The sequence below is a fragment of the Bombus vancouverensis genome, chromosome 17, assembly GCF_051014615.1.
Source record: "Bombus vancouverensis nearcticus chromosome 17, iyBomVanc1_principal, whole genome shotgun sequence".
Taxonomy (NCBI): Eukaryota; Metazoa; Arthropoda; class Insecta; order Hymenoptera; family Apidae; genus Bombus; species Bombus vancouverensis.
This window is the reverse complement of record NC_134927.1, coordinates 6,389,079-6,407,921: the sequence shown is the minus strand read 5'-3', so window position 1 is coordinate 6,407,921 and position 18,843 is coordinate 6,389,079. Positions and strand designations below refer to the sequence as shown.

General features: G+C 37.3%; 3 protein-coding genes across 6 annotated transcripts; all 3 read right to left on the bottom strand.

The window, feature by feature from the left end:
• Nucleotides 1-69: 69 nt before the first annotated feature.
• Nucleotides 70-10,832, bottom strand: LOC117165957 (gustatory receptor for sugar taste 64f). 2 transcript variants are annotated; one of them, XM_033349495.2, is made up of 10 exons: nucleotides 10,169-10,832; nucleotides 5,139-5,383; nucleotides 4,456-4,687; nucleotides 3,882-4,017; nucleotides 3,122-3,318; nucleotides 2,940-3,049; nucleotides 1,908-2,128; nucleotides 521-689; nucleotides 291-380; nucleotides 70-205 (listed from the first exon to the last, which is right to left on the bottom strand). In XM_033349495.2, exons 2-10 carry the CDS (start codon nucleotides 5,343-5,345, stop codon nucleotides 146-148), a joined length of 1,422 nt encoding a protein of 473 aa, XP_033205386.1. In that variant the 5' UTR covers nucleotides 5,346-5,383; nucleotides 10,169-10,832; the 3' UTR covers nucleotides 70-145. The 2 variants fall into 2 exon arrangements, with proteins under 2 accessions (XP_033205386.1, XP_076482064.1); XM_076625949.1 differs by having other exon boundaries at nucleotides 2,940-3,031.
• A 134-nt stretch (nucleotides 10,833-10,966) lies between these two features.
• On the bottom strand, nucleotides 10,967-11,915 carry mRpS14 (mitochondrial ribosomal protein S14). The gene is made up of 3 exons (XM_033349494.2): nucleotides 11,765-11,915; nucleotides 11,504-11,644; nucleotides 10,967-11,376 (listed from the first exon to the last, which is right to left on the bottom strand). Exons 1-3 carry the CDS (start codon nucleotides 11,837-11,839, stop codon nucleotides 11,191-11,193), a joined length of 402 nt encoding a protein of 133 aa, XP_033205385.1. The 5' UTR covers nucleotides 11,840-11,915; the 3' UTR covers nucleotides 10,967-11,190.
• A 458-nt stretch (nucleotides 11,916-12,373) lies between these two features.
• Nucleotides 12,374-16,875, bottom strand: EF1a-F2 (elongation factor 1-alpha F2). 3 transcript variants are annotated; one of them, XM_033349497.2, is made up of 5 exons: nucleotides 16,746-16,875; nucleotides 15,184-15,360; nucleotides 14,379-14,987; nucleotides 13,906-14,181; nucleotides 12,374-13,647 (listed from the first exon to the last, which is right to left on the bottom strand). In XM_033349497.2, exons 2-5 carry the CDS (start codon nucleotides 15,325-15,327, stop codon nucleotides 13,291-13,293), a joined length of 1,386 nt encoding a protein of 461 aa, XP_033205388.1. In that variant the 5' UTR covers nucleotides 15,328-15,360; nucleotides 16,746-16,875; the 3' UTR covers nucleotides 12,374-13,290. The 3 variants fall into 3 exon arrangements, with proteins under 3 accessions (XP_033205388.1, XP_076481932.1, XP_076481933.1); XM_076625817.1 differs by lacking the exon at nucleotides 16,746-16,875 and adding an exon at nucleotides 16,058-16,208; XM_076625818.1 differs by lacking the exon at nucleotides 16,746-16,875 and adding an exon at nucleotides 15,566-15,590.
• Nucleotides 16,876-18,843: the final 1,968 nt, after the last annotated feature.

Genomic DNA, 18,843 nt, shown 5'->3' with positions numbered 1-18,843 from the left:
ATTATATATTTTTGTATGTACAAATAACAAGTAATGTCGTCAGAAATAGGCTAAAACACGAATTGCATACGTAGTAACAACAATATTATCAAAAATATAATTATAAACGATAGTAGCGTAGAATAGATATCGCTGTAATTCTGCTTTATTTGCCATCGACAAATTGCAAAAGCACAACTTCGTACGTTATGATTGCTCCGGCCACCTGTATACCAATATATTTTCCATTAATAAATTATACCATAGATTTTAGAGATTATACTCGGGTGTACGTAGAGACACTGATTTACCGCAAGCATAAAATTTCTCGTGATGGAGAAGAAACGTAATCCAGTTAACGCTACCTCGTCTGTCGCCAGTTGATGCTGCAATCTCTGCGCCTTTGAACAGATAATGTACATTTTTAATTCGTTGCGAGTGACGTAAACCTTCGGAATAAAAGAGAAACTGGTCCAAAAGGTACGAAAGGATATTTCGAACTTTCCAAGGGATTGAGTACGCGCGTAGAAAAGATAGTTACCTCAATGCCATAACTGGACGTGGAACAATTGTACAGATAAGGTAAGGCCACTTTACTCTGATCGTGTATCCTAGCGGTGAGCAAGGTGACAGCACAGGTGCGAATAATTAGGAAGCCGAAAGAGCCGAAGAAGTACACCGCGCTCAATGGGCTGCTCTTTTCTGCTATGCTTTTAACAAAGATGGAATAATAACGTTAATCAACGAGTTGATTGAGAACGTTACGCGATCAACTCCTCGTTTCTGTGCTCTTCGTTGAGCTATATACGAGAAAAGAATTTGCGAATTTGTTTAAACTTTAGAATATATCGATGGCCAGGTATCGTGGACGTTGTGAGTGTTTCTTTGGAAGAAGAAACGATCGTTTAGAAGGCACACGGACCGCTGCAAGTACACAATTACGAGTAAAATAACGATATTACTTTAATCGTAATAAATACGCATTGTGTGATTTGAAACCATCTGTAAAGATACGATATAATTAGTTTTGCAAATAATTAGTCAAATTGAGCTTGTAAGTTATATCGAATGCTTGGACTCGAAGCGATTTTAACGAGAAGACTGCGTCATTGCTCAGCTTCTTGCGTTATAAAATAATTGGAAATTCCCACGAGAAACTGAGAAACGCTGTGCCCCGGCGCGATTCTTTCTATCGCGAAAGACAAAAATTATAAACATTTCTTACTTTGCCAACCGAGCTGACGTATCATCGATCCTTCGCTCTCACTTCGCCCCGTGCTCGTCGTGTTTATTTTACCGATCTGGCAATCAGCTAAACTGGCGGATTACCGGCAATCAAAAACTTGCTACTTCGTTAACATTTTACAAAGCCGAGCACGGTTTGATGTCGATAGAAGGTGACTATACGTGCTGCCAATTACGACAATATATCGTCTAAATGAACACGTATCGGCCTACTCTTTTATCAGCGCGCGTTACATTTATTTCTCTCTAATACGAAATGCCTCGCCCAATTGGGGCGAGCCGTAACACCAAAGCGGCGGAGTCCTGGAAAACCGATGTCATTAGGCGAAATGAAAATGCTTTCGAATAATTATTCAAATCCATCATATCCAAGATACGATAGGTAGGGCGTTTCTAAAGGCGAGGCACCGGAGTAATTACGTTTGAAAAATTTGCAAGGTTAATTGGCATTCTTACAATCGCTATAGCGTGCGGACTGGCAAATTTTGAAAAAGCAACATTCGCCTTCCTGGTGGAATCGGCTGATATCGAACGAGATTGAAATTGTTTATTTAGATCGTTTTCACGATTATTAAAAATAGTAGTTTATGCGGAGGACGGGTTTCTCAGTTGCAATTTCTCTTTGGGAAAAAACGTGGAAAAGAGCGTGGCATCTTCGTGCCTTCCGGGTCGAGTATACGTACGATAGTCCGTTCAACAGCTGAAGACAGATGAAGTAGAGGTTGTTCGCGAAGGATAACAGGATTATGGGAGAGATGTGCTCGTCCACCTTCTTAACAACGCAACTCAAAATCGCGTAGTGTTCGCGAAGTTCGCGCCAGTAGAATATCGGCCGATATTTTGTCACCGTCACTGCCAGTTTCTTGTTCAGAGATTTGTACCTTTCAGCCAAAGCGGTGGCAACCTAGACAATCAGAGAAACGCAGGATCAATCTTATCGAAACATCGTGCAATACGTTGCTAATTCAGCTTTGTCGTGTAATAATAGAGTAATCTGAACCTTCGTGTGAATTATCTTTGAAAAATTGCGAATGAATTATTAGGGGAAAATTGGAGTCGCAGGCAAGTTCACTTTTTCGTACCGCGATAAAATAGTTATCGTTCGTTAATTATTGATCTTTAAACGCAACTTTATTTTCCGATATCTCGAGATCTGTTTGTACCATACGCTTGGAATTTGGTGAGAATCTTCGGCAGACTCGCAGCTATCGCACGGTCCTGAATATTCGATAAACCTCGACTGTTTTCTGATCTTTTGCTATGCCAAGAGCGAAAGAAAAGCCTGGAAAATCAAAGCTGCAGAGTGCAGCCATTTTCTTAAAATAGTAAGGTATCTTGTCTATTTCGCCATAGCCACGTTCAAACTGACGAAAATGTAGCGTGGTTTTTATTCGTTTCGGCCAATAAGACGCTTTTTTTCTTAAAAAGATGTCGTTCGAGCGAGTACAGCTCGTACAATTTTAAGTAATTTAAGAATCGGTACGAATCAGTCCTCCGATTGCGTTGAAGAATATTCCAAAGAAGGTTCAGAACAACGACGCTCTACTAAAAATAACGAGAATACTCTCTTCGACGGAGAAAGGCTAGAAAAGAATCGATAAAAACGCGATCGAGACCGGACGAGCCACAAATATGCGAGCCGTGCGTGATGCGGTTGCTCGAACTAAAAGCATAACTAAAAGTTACTCGTATCGAGAGTAACCACTTTTACCTACCAGCATGATAAAAAGATCGGTGAAGTTCCAATTGAACGTGGCCAGTTTGCTAACGACGAAAATGTACAATCCGAAGGCAAAGTTGTAATTCACTGGAAACGAACGTGATGCTGATTAAAGGATGTCATTGCCTTTGTAACCTTTGACATTCGGTTTTCCCGCTTAAAGTGGTAGAATCTCACATGTGTCGAAGATGAAGGAATGCGAGCGTAGAGTATACGTCTCCAGGAAGCTGCGAAACGTGGAATTCGATGCGTTCCAGTCGTAGCCGTCCACGTTGTTGAACATGCTTAGGATGTGCTCGACCAGAGCCAACACCAGTATCACGGAACTTAGGAAGAAAAATTTCCATCGCAGCCGCGTCGGTTCTATGCGATTGCTGTAAATCGTAAAGAGATGAATAGACGGAAGCTGCGTCGCGGTCAGAGAACAAACCGAGCAAGTTTGTTCGCGTCTGACAGAGACGAGTTTGACGATCCGTCGAGTAACCCGAACGCGTTCGAACTTTATGTTGCCGAGAACGAGACCTTGGACAGGGAAATTCTATTGCGACTTATCTTCGCGTATGGAAGAAGAAACGAGAAACCTAAACGGCTCTGGCAAGGCCGCAGAGCGAGTCAGCGTCTTTTCTAACGATTTCTTTGATCCAGTGCAACCTTAAGCTCGGTATCGATCGACGATTAGAGAGACAACATCCAACGACAAATGGTAAAACACGCGGAAGAATATTCTATCGTGAAAAAAAAGCTTGCATTGGATTATCAGTGAATCTATTGGCATCTCATTTACACGGTAGGACGAACCAATTGTAATTTGCCAGTGCAGTGCCGATTAACAGGTATCGAAGCTCGCGTGCACGGCAGACAAGCGACAAACAAGGCGATTAGCAAACTCGTGAATCGTGCCAAGCTGTGAACCTGGCAGGAGTGTCGAGATATCGACCTGTCTATGCATCGTTCCATGGCCCTCCATTCCGACTGAAGAGGTACCCAGCGCGACGACAGCCAGAAAAATAAGATGCTGCCCAGCAGACTGTTCCCGTAGAACACCGCGCCAACTGTCGCCGACGCTATGCCACCTGCAACGCGATACAATATCGTCGGTTTATCTCGCCACCAACGTAATTCCTCGATAACTAACACGATCCTCGAAGCCGGCTGAACGAGATCGAGCCGAGTATCTGGCCTATTTGCGACGTTACGTGAACGCTTCGCGGGATAAAACTAAGCTACTTCAAGTTCGTTCTTGCTTTTAAGAGATTTAGGTCGATATCTTTTTCGATGGCACTGGAACGAGTATGCTAAACGGTATACCGCAGTATACGATCCAATGCTGGGTTGGATCGGTGCGCCGAAACGCTATCGGACCGACGCAAGCTCAGCTTCGAGAAATAAATCATTAGAAAATAGGAAATGCGTCTGTGAAACGCGTGGAAAGTTGCACGCGATAATCCTGTAAATGATTTTTCCAAAAATTGTTCGACCATGTAACAGAGTAATAAACAGTGTCCACTTACCACGTGTCTGGATCGTATTAGCGTTAAGAGTTTTCACCATGTGAAGCACCGATACGATCGTCATAAAGAATATCATCGAGGCTATGAGACCCGAATAAAACGCGACGAAGGAAAGTGCCTTGAACCGGAGTTTCGAGGGTGACGCGGATCGGACTCCAGCCACTGGAAATAAACCAAAGACTCGGGCTATGCTTAAAACAGGCCCGATCGCGCAATGAAAGCTCTCTATCGTCTGTAAGAGAATAAACTTATAGATAATATTTCCTCTGTGTTTCTCGTTTTGCACGAATCAGTATCTCTTACGATATGGAACATCCTCAAGCCGAAAACTCAGAAAATTATGAAACTTTAACTGCGAAACTGACCGCTGAAAATTCGGCTATTTTCCGATTTTGTGTTACAAACTGTGAGAGATAAAAAAGATAAGTTCTCGGGCAAAAGTTACTTCTTTTAATTGGGCTTGCCATCTGGTCAAAGATTTGCCAATTGTCTATACAGGGTGAACCTAAAAAACAACGAAGAAAAGTTGATATAAAAGCGTGCTCTATCTATCTTTTCTCAAGCGAGAAAATGAATTTTACACGAAGCTATTCGCTTCTTCGTAACGTTTCTTGTAATTTTCGTTTCATAATTCTCGTTATTTTGAGCATATTCTCTTTCCAGATTAATACGCAGAGTCTCACGTTGAAGTCCGCCGGATAGTTTCGTCCATCTCGAAGTCTTCCAACGGATACGTTGTTTTCCTCATTCGTGCTTAATTCAGCGACGTCGTTGTCGTTCCTGCGATACGTGAAAGAGGACCAAACCCTCAAGCTGGAAGCTTTGCCTCTGACGGGTACATCGCACACCGTACCTTTCGATTTTAACATCATGCATTGATCCTCCTGCATGTTTTTACGTATCGCTATTACATCGTGCAACGGTGATCCTGTCCAAGTAATGGCGCAGTTATTAGACGATGATGCAGTGATAATAGTAGCACTGTATCGTAGTAACAATGTAATTCAACCAACTAATCGATGCGCTCGTATTCGATAACCTTATCCCGTATTTTCCTCGCCACGTTCTTATATCTCTACGTTTTCTCTTCTGTATTTTAAATAAAAATAAACGCAAGTTTCGTCATTTTATACGTCGAGCTTCTACGATTGCTGTTTCAATGGACGTGCTCGTATCAAAGACAACATCTATCGACTCTTGTCATTTTCCGAGCCGACAAAATACGTGACGCTCTGATATATTTAATTTTCAATTTTTTTTCAACAAAGTATCGATCATATTACACGATGGTTGTCCTATCATCCTTAATCGCATAGCAGGAGCATTGTGTTAGATTAAACGAAGTTGAATGGGAACGGGATATCCGATGAAACTGCGGATGTGCCACGTGTCTAAGGTTGCTTTTTGGAGAAGCACATTTTCAAATTACGATTCGTTAAACAACGTAGCTCAGGCATCAAAGACGATGCCTGGTTTAAATAAAGAAAGGCAAATAACGCGTGGAACTCTTAAAAATATCAATATTGCCCGCTGCTGTTACTAGATTCAAATCGTTTTGATACGTCGTCTGGACGGTAATCAGCGATATTCCGTTATCAATCTTGACAATAAGAAAAACGGGGAAATATAGCACTAGTCGTTTAACGAGAGCCATTCTTGACGAAGCTTTGATAAATGTTGCCTCTGTAGAAGCAGTTCATTTTGATTCAACAATGGGTGAATCAAGACGCAAATAGATCGTTTTCGATGCTATCGATAAGCCAGCATATTGCAAGACTTGCTTCTAATTACCGGACACCATATACGTATTTATCTAAAAAGTTGAAAAATTTGACAAGCCTCACTTTCCATAATTCTTATCAAATAATAATTAATGTATTCCTATTTGCTGCTTCGTTGCCTGAATTTCGTGCAGGATAAGATAGAATTCTGTCGAATATGTTCAACGTATTTCAAATTCATGTACATCAATGAAAATGTTAGATAATATGGATGATAAACCTTGTTTTTGGTCTTCTCTGTCTGGTCGATTTCTCAGAAATAGAATTAAAATTCTATCGAGTACATTTAACGTTTGATTGAAAATTCTATAGAGCAGTAGAAATGTTCGAGAATGATGGAAGGTAAAGGATGAATTTATGTAATATGTGTGGTCCTGTTTCGTTTCGAAAAATGCAAGCTTCCTGCACGTTTTGACAAACACGTGGAGCTCGTCCAATGTTCCGATCGACAAAACCGCACAACGTTTGTTAAAAGGTTCGTGCATTTGATTTCGTCTGCACATTTAAATTTAGACTTATATTCCATCGATTTCTCTCCAACTGGACTATCAGTGTACTTGCTGTTAAAGTATTTTAACACACACGACCGACTGCTATTTCTTGCATCTTTAAATATTTGTTATTTACAGATTTATAATTTGAATCTAACATTTGACTATAGTATAAAGTATAACATGGAAATTGATGTTATATTGTACGTAGACGTGCACGTAAAACAGCGTATATAGAACCATATTAATTTGGCGAATTTTTCATTGTACAAAATGAAACGAACGAGACGAAGCTACAAATTATTCATTCGTGCATCATCGTTCGTTTGCTAGCGAAATCCAAAGGAGAAGCGAAATTTCATTGGCAGACAAGACATGAAGAAGACGAGAAGTTTCCCCTTCAAAGATAAATGAAAATACATCTTTTAGAATGGAACAAGAACGGTAGTAAATGATATTTTATGGTCTACACCTTTGATATCACGTGTCATCGATCTATACGTGGTAGTATTAATCGTGCTAATATTTCACGCTTTATCAGTCCTCCGACAAAGAACATTTCGCCGTTTCAGAAACACGAGCTAACGTCTCGTATTTCCAATCCACGTCGAGCCGCGGTTAACGTTAACGAGACACGCGACAAATTTCAATAGATACGTGAAAGTGGCATCGTTCGTAAAACTCGCTGTAGTTCGATTAATTGCCAAGCATCGTGGACATTCTGTGTGGTGACGCACGCCCCGGGACAACCGATCCCAATGATGCGTTATATTCCAGGGAAAAAAGGTGACCCATGTTTATCTAGGATGCGGAACAACGTGTTGACACTGTAAAGTCTTGTTAATTTGCGGCTTTTCTATTCCGATGTGTTTCGTTCGTTTCCTTCAAAGAAGACTATTATAGAAGATAATTGGATTACGAGACAGAAACGTTCTGTTGAAAATTGAAAGAATTTCTAGACGTTTCGGTTACCTATTCCTAACCACAAAGTGGAGAATTGTTTAATACGTTTTCTCTTTTGTCGAAGAATAAACGATGAATTATTTAATACCTTCTCCCTTTCTTTAGTTTTATCATTTAATTTTTATGGGAAGATAAAACTGCCCTGGCCGACCGACCCCTCCTTTCGTTCGTGTAAGGAGGTTTGCTCGCGTGCAGGGATATTCTGGCCGATATTTAATTGTCGGTAACTGAAAAACGAAGCAGAAAACAATGTTTTTATTCTTAATTTTCGTCTTATTTCCGAGATTATCGTTCATCTTTGTATAAAACCATTGAACGTGTACTATTTAATTAATTGTATAATTCTCATCGGAATGTAGAAAATCCAACTATTGCTACACACGGTCTTCTAGGTTATTGTACTAACTTTCCCCGACGTGTTATACTGAGAAATGCCACGAAACTAACACAAATATGTTATGTAAATATAACGATACGATAAGGGACGTACCCTTGTTAGTATAATACACCGTACGGATAGATAACTGATATTTATTATTACACCGGTATAATCTAGGTTTATGAATTACTGCTTCCTTTATCAAATAAGTTCAATAGCACGCCGATATTAGACTTACATTGATAAAGATACGGATAAAAATAGACACCTAGAAATACATGACACACAGTGTCTCAAGGACATGTACCATTCGATAACTCGAATCTCTTTGTTATTTTTAGAAATACGAAGAAACGTTTCTTTACAAAATTGTTATGCTACGAGGGGTAAAAAGAAACCGATGAAACGATACAGCATGTATTGTGATACGTGGGACCGCTTCAAGGAGGAAGAAAAGCTCATACGAAAATGTATCCTGTCTAATTTTATCTTCAAATTACAGCCACTTTTTTCTTTCAATAATCCGCGACTGTTTGGCTCCGTAGAAGCTGCTCGAAATGGCTACCCTCTATCTAAGATCATAGTTTACGTCTCTGACTACCATAGTCTTCTTTACGACTTGCAAGAGGTAAATTGCCGCCACAGTACGCCCCGCTGCTCAGGCTGACCTCCTTTCGCTCGTGTAAGGAGGTTTGCTCGCGTACAGGGGTACTTTGGCCGATTTTTAACATCTCGGATCATTCGATTTTCCTCTTCTTATCTCTACCTTGTTATATGTGTGTACACACAATTTTTGTCGACACGGAAAAAATACAGAGGAATTGATAAGAGGCGTAGGTAGCACATCCCCGGACGCTTGGCGTTCTAAATTTAGCATTCTCTTTTTACACGCCTAATATCAACACATCTTTCTAATAAACATTTCATCGAGTTACATCTTTGGGGTATATCAACAGATATTGTGAGCCAGGAAAAGCCAACAACATCACGTGATATAAGACAAAGAGACATTGTACACTTATACACGTGCATTATACTTATTGTAATGTAAGACTCCTTGTTTTACTCCTTTATTTATGGACGAGTAACCTCGCGATGGAGGACATTGAAATCGTCTAGATTATCCACTTTGATATATAATAAAAAAAAGTATGACACACTATTGGAAGTAATAGAAACGCCCTTGATTGCCTTCAAATTTTAATGGAAAAATATCGCGAACTAATTAGCCAAAAATAATTTACAAATTATTTCACTTTTAGTAACTTGTACCAATTGATAAATAATTTTATAATTTTCTTCAAAATAAAGATTAAGTGAAAACGATTGTTTTTAAATTCCGACAAATATTCAATGCATGCTTTTCGTAACTTTCATACAAAATTTACCAAGGTACACATAAACTCGTACCGATTACTTTTCATAAATCGTCCACTTCATTTAACACTTTATACAACGATCATTTGACTGCTTCTCCAAAATTGGAAATATGTTAATATAGATCGCGAAGCTATTATTCTCACGCAAGGAAATCTGTAGCACAATCTAACTGCACAAAAATCCGATATCGTGCCTTACCAAGTTTCATACAAGTTAAATTATTTATTTTTTCAACAAATCGTTTCACGGTATTCGTAACTACGTTAATTTCCAAATACTCGACGAAATAGTTCGATTGATTACTAATAAGCTGCAAGAAAATCGCAAGTTCGCTAAAATCAAACGCGCGTCCCTCAAGCGTGTGATCTCATTCTTCTTTCTTTTCTATCCTGTTTTTACAATCCAAGTCGAGTCAATGAAATTACGAGAAATTGGAAAAAACTAGCATAAAACGCTGTTCGTTCACGGTAAAAAAAATCTGCATATGTTTAAACAAAAGTGACTCGCTCTATAATTTTACAACGCAAAGCATGTTTCTTAATTTGTAAATTCGGCAATTTTCGCTTCAGATATTTAACGTGTGTACGATATTATTAGAAATGGTGTAAAATGCATATCATTTTACGCGCACATGATAGAAGAACGTCTGAATAATTTAACAGTCTCAATCACCAATTAAAGTCCAGTTTTAAAGAAATTTACATAATCGAAATACTTACTAAATCGGCCATCTATGTAATTCTAATATGATCGACGTCCTGCGTTATGGAAAATGAAGAAAGAGAATGCAACAGGTCGACTTTTAACAAGAACAAAAGAGTATCCTTCTGCACGAGTATACCACTGTGTTACTACCTCGTAAAAAATTCCTTGATTCAGGAGAAGTGAACTAGAGACTCGGACCTGCGCCATGCATGCCTGATCAGATAAACGCTTATACTACTAGTTTTTCGCGCGCTTACTTGGCATAAATCAACTATGTGGTAGAATATAGACATATTCGTTAATTGTATTTGTAGAATTCTTTCTACATACCAGTTATTATTTCGACGTTATCGTAAAAGCTTTAAGCTTGCATTTATTATTTATGGAGTCACTCGGTTATAAAAGAAAGAAGAATTTTAGTTAACTGACGCTTCATGCTGTTACAAGCGTTCTATTTTACTGTATATATAAATTTAATCTGATAAAATTAAAAAACCTTTTTACTGGAACTTTCATAAACGAGAGCAAATGAGTAAAAAATAATAAATGTAATTTCGAATGCAACAACATAATTCGCGAGTTTATCTCATTAAGAAATATCTTTTGCAACAAATAAGTAAACCAACATTGCCTTATAGCCTTTAATCACTTGCAATCTTCGTTTTAATCAATTTACGGTAATTGTTTGATCACTGTTTATGTCTTTGACCAGATTCTAAATTTTGAGAAGCTCGAGAAGATTAAAATATTTGTAACGCTATGACAAATTATCATTTCTTGAAACATGGTATGGGTAAATAAAAATCACAACATACGCTAATCCTAAAGTATTTTACTGGGCTAATGTCTTCTTTATGCTATGAAATGTTTTTAGAAACATATCTCTTAAGAGTGTTTTTAGTATTAGCTCCTTATAAAAAAGAATTTCTTCTTACTTTATCAGAAGTTCTTTTTTACAAGCTGATACATTAATTATGTTGTATTTATTTCACATTTTTTCAACAAAAGAACTGAAACACCATTGTACATATAATCTCTACCAAATTGCACGTTGTACACCAGATAATTTGTTAGAATCAGCCAACTCCCTGAACATAATTCTTGATAATCTCCACCTATAGACAACACCATGTCCACGAGAAGTTAGTACACACCGTGCTGTTAATTGTCTTAAAGCTGTCTGACGTGGAATTATCTTATCAAATTGTTGATTAATTTCTTCCTGAAATAGCAAAGTAGATTTAATAAACAAAAACCAATAGCTGTAGTCGTCTAATCCTTTCAACGTAACAAATTTTTTCATATGCTTATATCACACTTTGAGGTTATATAAAGTATATATGACGTACTCGAATTTCCAATGGCAAAATGGTATTTCTTTTCATAGCTAAAAGTCGCAGTCGTTCTTCCGCATAGTCTTTTGCCATTTTTCTTCGTTTAATATCACGAATCATCCACCGACCAACATATTTGTTACGTATTTGCTGGAACTAACCAAAGAATATACTAAAAAGAAAATCTATTGGAAACAATACGGTTTACTAAAATATATTACACCACGAAGTAAAAATATTATATATGGAAAAACTTGAAAACTTATTTCTACTTACCTCGCATGCTGCAAATTTTGTGCTACTTGAAAGAAAATTCGAACATAACAACAAACCATTCCTTAGAGCAGCCATGTTTGTCTAGTTCTAGCATCGCTCGTATTCTCTATCCATGCCGCACACTACTACTATCTTCGCCTGACAGAAGATCTGATCGCCCACTTCTCTTTATCCAACTTGTTTTCTACATTCGATCGATATTTGTTTAAAAAACACCAGAGGAAAATTGTTTCGGTCGCTAAATATCGCTCCGAACCAGATTCCACTATCAATTTGTTTCTGAAAATGTTCGACCGGATTCTATTACATATTTTCTTTGCACAGATATATATCATCTGAATAAAAAATGCACTTTACAACTAATTTCGTGAAAATAAATCGTTAAGTCACATCTGAGTACATATTTTGCAACAGAAGTAAATTTCAATCGACCTTATGATCCATTAATAAATAAGAATTAAGCTTTTGGTCTATTGGAATTGTTTTCAAATGCTTGATCAATATAGTTCTTATATGCATATGTGATATTTTATAACTAATATTGTCAAAGACATAAAATATTTCCATAATACAAGGGTAATGGTGTATTGAAATACTATATACATGAAATAGTTTCCGTATCTCCTTTATTTTTATTATTGTTATTTATAGGTATGTACACAAAACCGTTGTTAAACCAATTTCAATCGGAAAATCATGGCTAAAAGTGTTGCACCATTGTAGAGCAATCATATTTCCGCACATACTTCTTTTTAATATAGAGGACGTGTAAAAAGATAAGGTAAATCTTTGTAAAGACGTATATCATAGAAAAGTGTTTTGTGTATATATATTTTTATAGTTCAATTCCTTACCTATAGCCAGGCAATTTGAAAGTAATAGAAAAACAGATTTCATCACCCATTCAAATTCGTAATAAAATTATCATTTTCCTTTCAGTCACTGTTCGATTATTTTGTATCGATGCACCGCGACTCAGTTAAAAGCTTTAAAAATTTCTAAGTTTCTTCAATGGAATTTTACAAAGCAATTCGGAAACAAATCGTAATCGTAAAACCAGCTGGTAATTTCAATCCAAATTTGATTGGAAAATGTGACCTATTTGCTATCACTTCCCAGTTACCTGACTAGGTAATAAGTAACTTTTTATAGTTTACTTTCTTTTCTCACGGAACTCACAGGCGAGAAAAACATCCGCTTGCAAACCATTGTTGGCTTACCTTTCCTACGAAATTCTTTGCGATGAGAAAAGTGACGAAGTAACCATTTTGATAAATGGAATACACGAATATCAAAAAAATGTGGCGAGTATGCAATTACATGCACAAAAAATGCTAGTCGTCGCGATTCTTTATCAATTCTATTATCTCTAATTATCGGTCGCGATTTCGTAGAAAATATTGCAGTCTCCAATGGCGACAACGTAACGACGTTATTCTTATGCGAGGAACGTGAAGAAAGGAAGCAAACTATATCAGCTACTATACGCCCAAGCCCATCTGGCGATACACATGTACGGAAACTAGTTATTTCTTTTTCTGGGCCTTCTCGGCAGCCTTGGTGACCTTGCCAGTAGCGTCTTTGAAAGTGACAGCCTTGATAACACCGACGGCTACCGTTTGACGCATGTCACGAACAGCAAAACGCCCCAGAGGCGGGAATTCTTGGAAAGCCTCAACGCACATAGGCTTGCTTGGTACAAGCATAACAATGGCAGCATCTCCAGACTTGATAGCTTTAGGATTTTCTTCAGTGGTCTTTCCATTACGACGGTCACACTTTTCTTTGATATCAGCGAATTTACACGCAATATGTGCAGTGTGACAATCCAACACTGGTGTATATCCATTGCTGATTTGACCAGGGTGGTTCAACACAATAACCTAAAACAGACATAAACATAATTAATTTTGTTTAGAATTAAGATATAAGTAGGTATAAAATAGGTAAATAGATGTAAGTATTCACATAAAAAGTATTTAACAAATTGCACTCAGTCGCCTTCGGCCGTCAATAAGCCTTAAAAGACTTTCCGGTGGAAACCGCGAATGAAGTTAATAAGTTCTCATCATCGTGCAAATTAATCGATAATAATTTGCCCAAGCTGGTTTCTAGTTTTTAGCGTATTATCAAATATATACCTGTGCAGTAAAATCAGCAGCTCCTTTAGGTGGATTGTTCTTCGAGTCACCAGCAACATAGCCACGACGCAATTCCTTGACGGACACGTTCTTTACGTTAAAACCGACATTATCACCAGGAACAGCCTCTTGCAAAGCTTCGTGATGCATTTCAACGGACTTAACTTCAGTGGTCAAACCAGCAGGAGCGAATGTGACAACCATACCTGGTTTCAACACACCAGTTTCAACACGACCAACTGGTACTGTTCCGATACCACCAATTTTGTATACATCCTACAATCATATTTAATAATATTACTATATGCCACCTTTCAAGACAGGAATAATTTTTGAAAGATTAGATTTAGTCAGACGTCTCTAACCGTCATCAAATTAGAAAATTCTCCGGTGGAAACCGCGAATGAGCGAATAATGTTATCATCATATAAAACAAATAAAAATTCAGCTATGAAATTCGATTGGAGACTTGCCTGAAGGGGAAGACGAAGAGCCTTGTCTGTAGGCCTAGTAGGTGGAAGAATGGCATCAAGAGCTTCAATGAGGCATTTTCCTTCAACTTTGCCTTCCTTGCGTTCGACAGTCCATCCCTTGAACCAAGGCATTTTTGCAGAAACCTCCAACATATTATCTCCGTGCCAGCCAGAAATTGGCACAAATGCTACCGCAACAGGATTGTATCCAATCTTCTTAATGTAAGATGATACTTCTTTCTTAATTTCCTCAAATCGAGTTTCAGAGTATGGTGGCTCAGTGGAGTCCATCTTATTAACACCAACAATCAGTTGTTTCACACCAAGAGTAAAAGCAAGCAGAGCATGCTCACGGGTTTGTCCATTCTTTGAAATACCAGCTTCAAATTCACCAGTACCAGCAGCAACGATCAATACGGCACAGTCAGCTTGAGAAGTACCGGTAATCATGTTCTTGATGAAATCTCTATGTCCAGGAGCATCAATAATAGTAACATAGTACTTGGAAGTTTCGAATTTCCACAGAGCAATATCAATAGTGATACCACGTTCACGTTCAGCCTTCAGTTTATCCAATACCCAGGCATATTTAAAGGAACCTTTGCCCATCTAAAATTTCATAATGCTTTACATTTAAAAAGTGCAACAAGTAACCAGCTGTTTTGTTTAGAAAGCAATATCTAATTATCACTGTACTAAGGAAACAAATTACCAGTGACAAGGCTTTGCTAAATTTTTAGAAGTAATTGTAACTAATATAATCTTTGTTTCCTTCTGAATATCGCTATATGCATTAATTACTTACTTCCTGGGCTTCCTTCTCGAATTTTTCAATGGTACGTTTGTCGATACCACCGCATTTGTAGATCAAATGACCAGTGGTGGTTGACTTTCCAGAATCGACATGTCCAATGACGACAATGTTAATATGAATCTTCTCTTTACCCATTATGGAGTTTTTGTAGAACCTTACTGGTTAACTCTGAAACAAAATAACATATCAGAAAATCATTAAAACAATTAAATATCAAAATTAATTTTATTGTCTGTAAACGAAAAATCATCCTAAATTAAAGATCACATCTATACAATGCGTGCGAACAAAATTCAAATTTATTTTACGATTAAAAATTTTCTCGATTGTTTAAAATTTCATTTAAAAATATTAATTTTTGTTAACAATATACAGTTTGGCGATTTTTGTTTTTTTTTCTCTATCGAGAAAGCAGCAGGTGTCCGTATTAACGTCCACGTGGCGGTATCTGAATATTCGAGAACGGAACTGGCAGCCATTTTGTACGTGATGAGAAGAGCTGCAACGTTGCCAGAATTGCTTGACGCTTGGCGTTGCACAATGCTACGTTACTTATTACTTTCAATAATTCCCAATGAGAAAAGCTGTACTATGCTATATATATTTAAACTTTACTAATTATTTAAAAATTTCCGTTAAAAGTAATATATATTTTAATTACACGTGAACAACTGCTTTACAGTATCAATAAGGTAACTTTAAAAGCATTTAATCGTGTCGAAAACAAAATTAATATTAATTAATCATATACAAAAGGTTAGAAATATTTACAATCTGGAAAATTATGTATAAAAAAACGCGTTACAAAATTGTATATTATGCAATTACTGTACGATAAATTGATACAGATATACTGTTCAATTACCAAGTTTCGCACAATATAATTTCCACTTATTATCACTTTGACACAGCTATGAACTTCGCAACAGTAAAGAAAATTGACTGATTTAACGATCCACCACACTGGAAATCAGCAAGCAAACTCCATTGTTGGCGAAGAGTCGTCCCACAATGTCGTCATTGCACACGATTTCCAGTATACGCATCACGTATCTGGATACCGTACTTAGAGAAATGTTGAAGCCACAATTACAGCTCCTTTTCGATCATACATGTAAAATTACTTTCGTTGGTGCTTTTAGAAATTCCTGAACTAGAAAAGATTTTACATCACGAACGGAATTCCAGCAATGCTCGAACTCGTGACCGTAACTCCAGTCCTGACAAGCGACCGCCATACTGCATCCGGTTATTTGAGTTTTTCTAATTTTTTAATTTAAAAATCACATTCAACTAGTTATTCGTTTATTCGCGTGAATTGTTTCGTACGATCGAACAATCAATCGCGAGATTCGACGCGTTTTCCCCGAAAGATATGACGAACGATTTCAACGAAAATCAGCATGTGGTCCGTATTTGAACAGCCGGCAAATATAACGATCAACCACGCGCCCATTTTTTAATATTGTAATTCACCGAGAAAAATAACATTTCAGAGAAACTGTTATCACAACACATTTCGCCCGTATTTCGTGCGTCGTTTTATTCCGTACCTGACGTCCGATGCTACCTTTCCGGTAAGAAAATCGACGGATTATGTTCTTGTGCGTAAACCTCGTACAACCTCTCACCTCCAGATGCTACGACAGAAAGAGATCGTCCAAGTGAAGTGACATGCGCATACGGCTTTCCTACTATAGCCTCGAAGCCAGCGCCCTCACCATATTGATCATTTGCAAAACGATATACCATTATTTTCCGTATTATTTATCTTGTTTGTCGTACAGCTAATGATTTTCTGAATTATTGAAAATATTGGTTAACACGGTTTTCATAAGCTTGTAAAAAATTATCGGTTTTAATAACCAGTGAAATTGGAGTTTTTAAGAGGACGAAGCGCTGGGTTTGAGATTACGGTTACGCAGCAACAACAGGCGTGCCGAGACTCATATATATGTATGTATAGATAGTCCTGGGATGCGTGCATATGTGTGAGTAGAGAATTGAGAAAAAGATAGGGATATTCAAGCAAGAGAATGTCAGCACGCTACATTCGGGGATGCATTAATGTATTCGTAACGGTAAAATTAATATCACAACCCCGAATCTGCCAAATTTTACAATATCAAACAATAATACGAAGCAATATTTGATTTTCGTCGACATTCTTCTTTTACCACAGTGTTCTATAAGCGATGACTAGACGAGTTCAATGCAATTTCATTTCAAAAGCAATATAGATATATTACAATCTACCAATTTAGCCAATATAGATTACCGCGTGAATAAAGAATTCGATATTTTATATTTAATACATATGTATATGTCGGGTTATCGTTAGAGTTAGGGGCGTATAATGAATCTTCCCGTGAATTGGCCATCGTTGTTACGCGCTATAGATGATATCTTACTGATACAAATGAAATTACTACAGAGTTTAACAAGTAATAGCGGTGATGAGATAATCGAGATGTCGATGACGATGAATTTAGGTTCGATAACGAATCCACGGTCAACGGGACGAGGAATGCGATTTCTGCCACAGTTTAAGTCGAACTCAACTTACCGATTCAAGATTCGGATGTATCTCAACGTACAGCACAACTTGTCTCCAGCACAACTAGAACTTATTAGACTGAAGCTCAGTCCAAGTGGAACTGCCCTTATATACTCCTCTCCGTACCTCTCTGCACCCTTCGGGCTAATCTTTGTTTTTAAAGAGAGCTATTTAATTACTCCGTACCTTTGTCAGGTACACGTCCCTTCCGTGACCGTGGCTACCTTCAGCGACCCGTTGTCACTTCGAGCCTAAGCTCACTGTCATAAATCTCGGGCACCCATGCTTGCATTAAATCATGAACTATTTCTCGGTCTTGTTATTTAAGCACGAATTACTGAAAATTCTCAATGCGAGAATTTATTGTAAATTTTAATAAATAAAAAAAAAAAAAGCTATGATAAAAAGTCTGGACTAAAGTATCAAGGACCTTCCTCAACATTCCGAAAGAAAGACCCCGATGTCCTTTCGTCTCCGACATACATATATATATATATATATAAATCATACTTCAAAGCTATTTTTTTATGATATAATTATTGATACAATCGGTATTCGATGATATAAGCATATTAATGTGCACGCGTATTTTTATTAACTTTTTTTTATATATATAAATTTCTAAGTAACAGTGTTTTTATTATTTTTTTTTTTTTACTATGACAAGTTAAAAATTTATCTAAATAGAATAACAAAGATTAAACGGCGATATCACAAGAAAATGTTGGAAAATAAATTGCATAATATATCGAGAGATAATATATAAAGATAAGTAAAATATAAGTACAGTTCCAAAGCACTGTAAACTGCAATGCCTTTCGATATGTATCTTAGTGTCTTAGCATATGGCGAGAATACTTTGGAGCAGGTCAAATTTTTACAATGGCCGTTTTATGGCTTTACCTGCGAAAACGCCTTGGCAATAAGACTTTCTATTTCTTCTTAGCAAAAATTTTCTAAAATATTCGATATGAAATTAACGTTTGTTAAATAATGAAATTATTTATTTTTTGATATGGAAGGTGATACCTATTTTTTGTGATTCTATACTTTTCTCCTTAATCTTTGAATCTTTCAATATCGATAATTCAAGA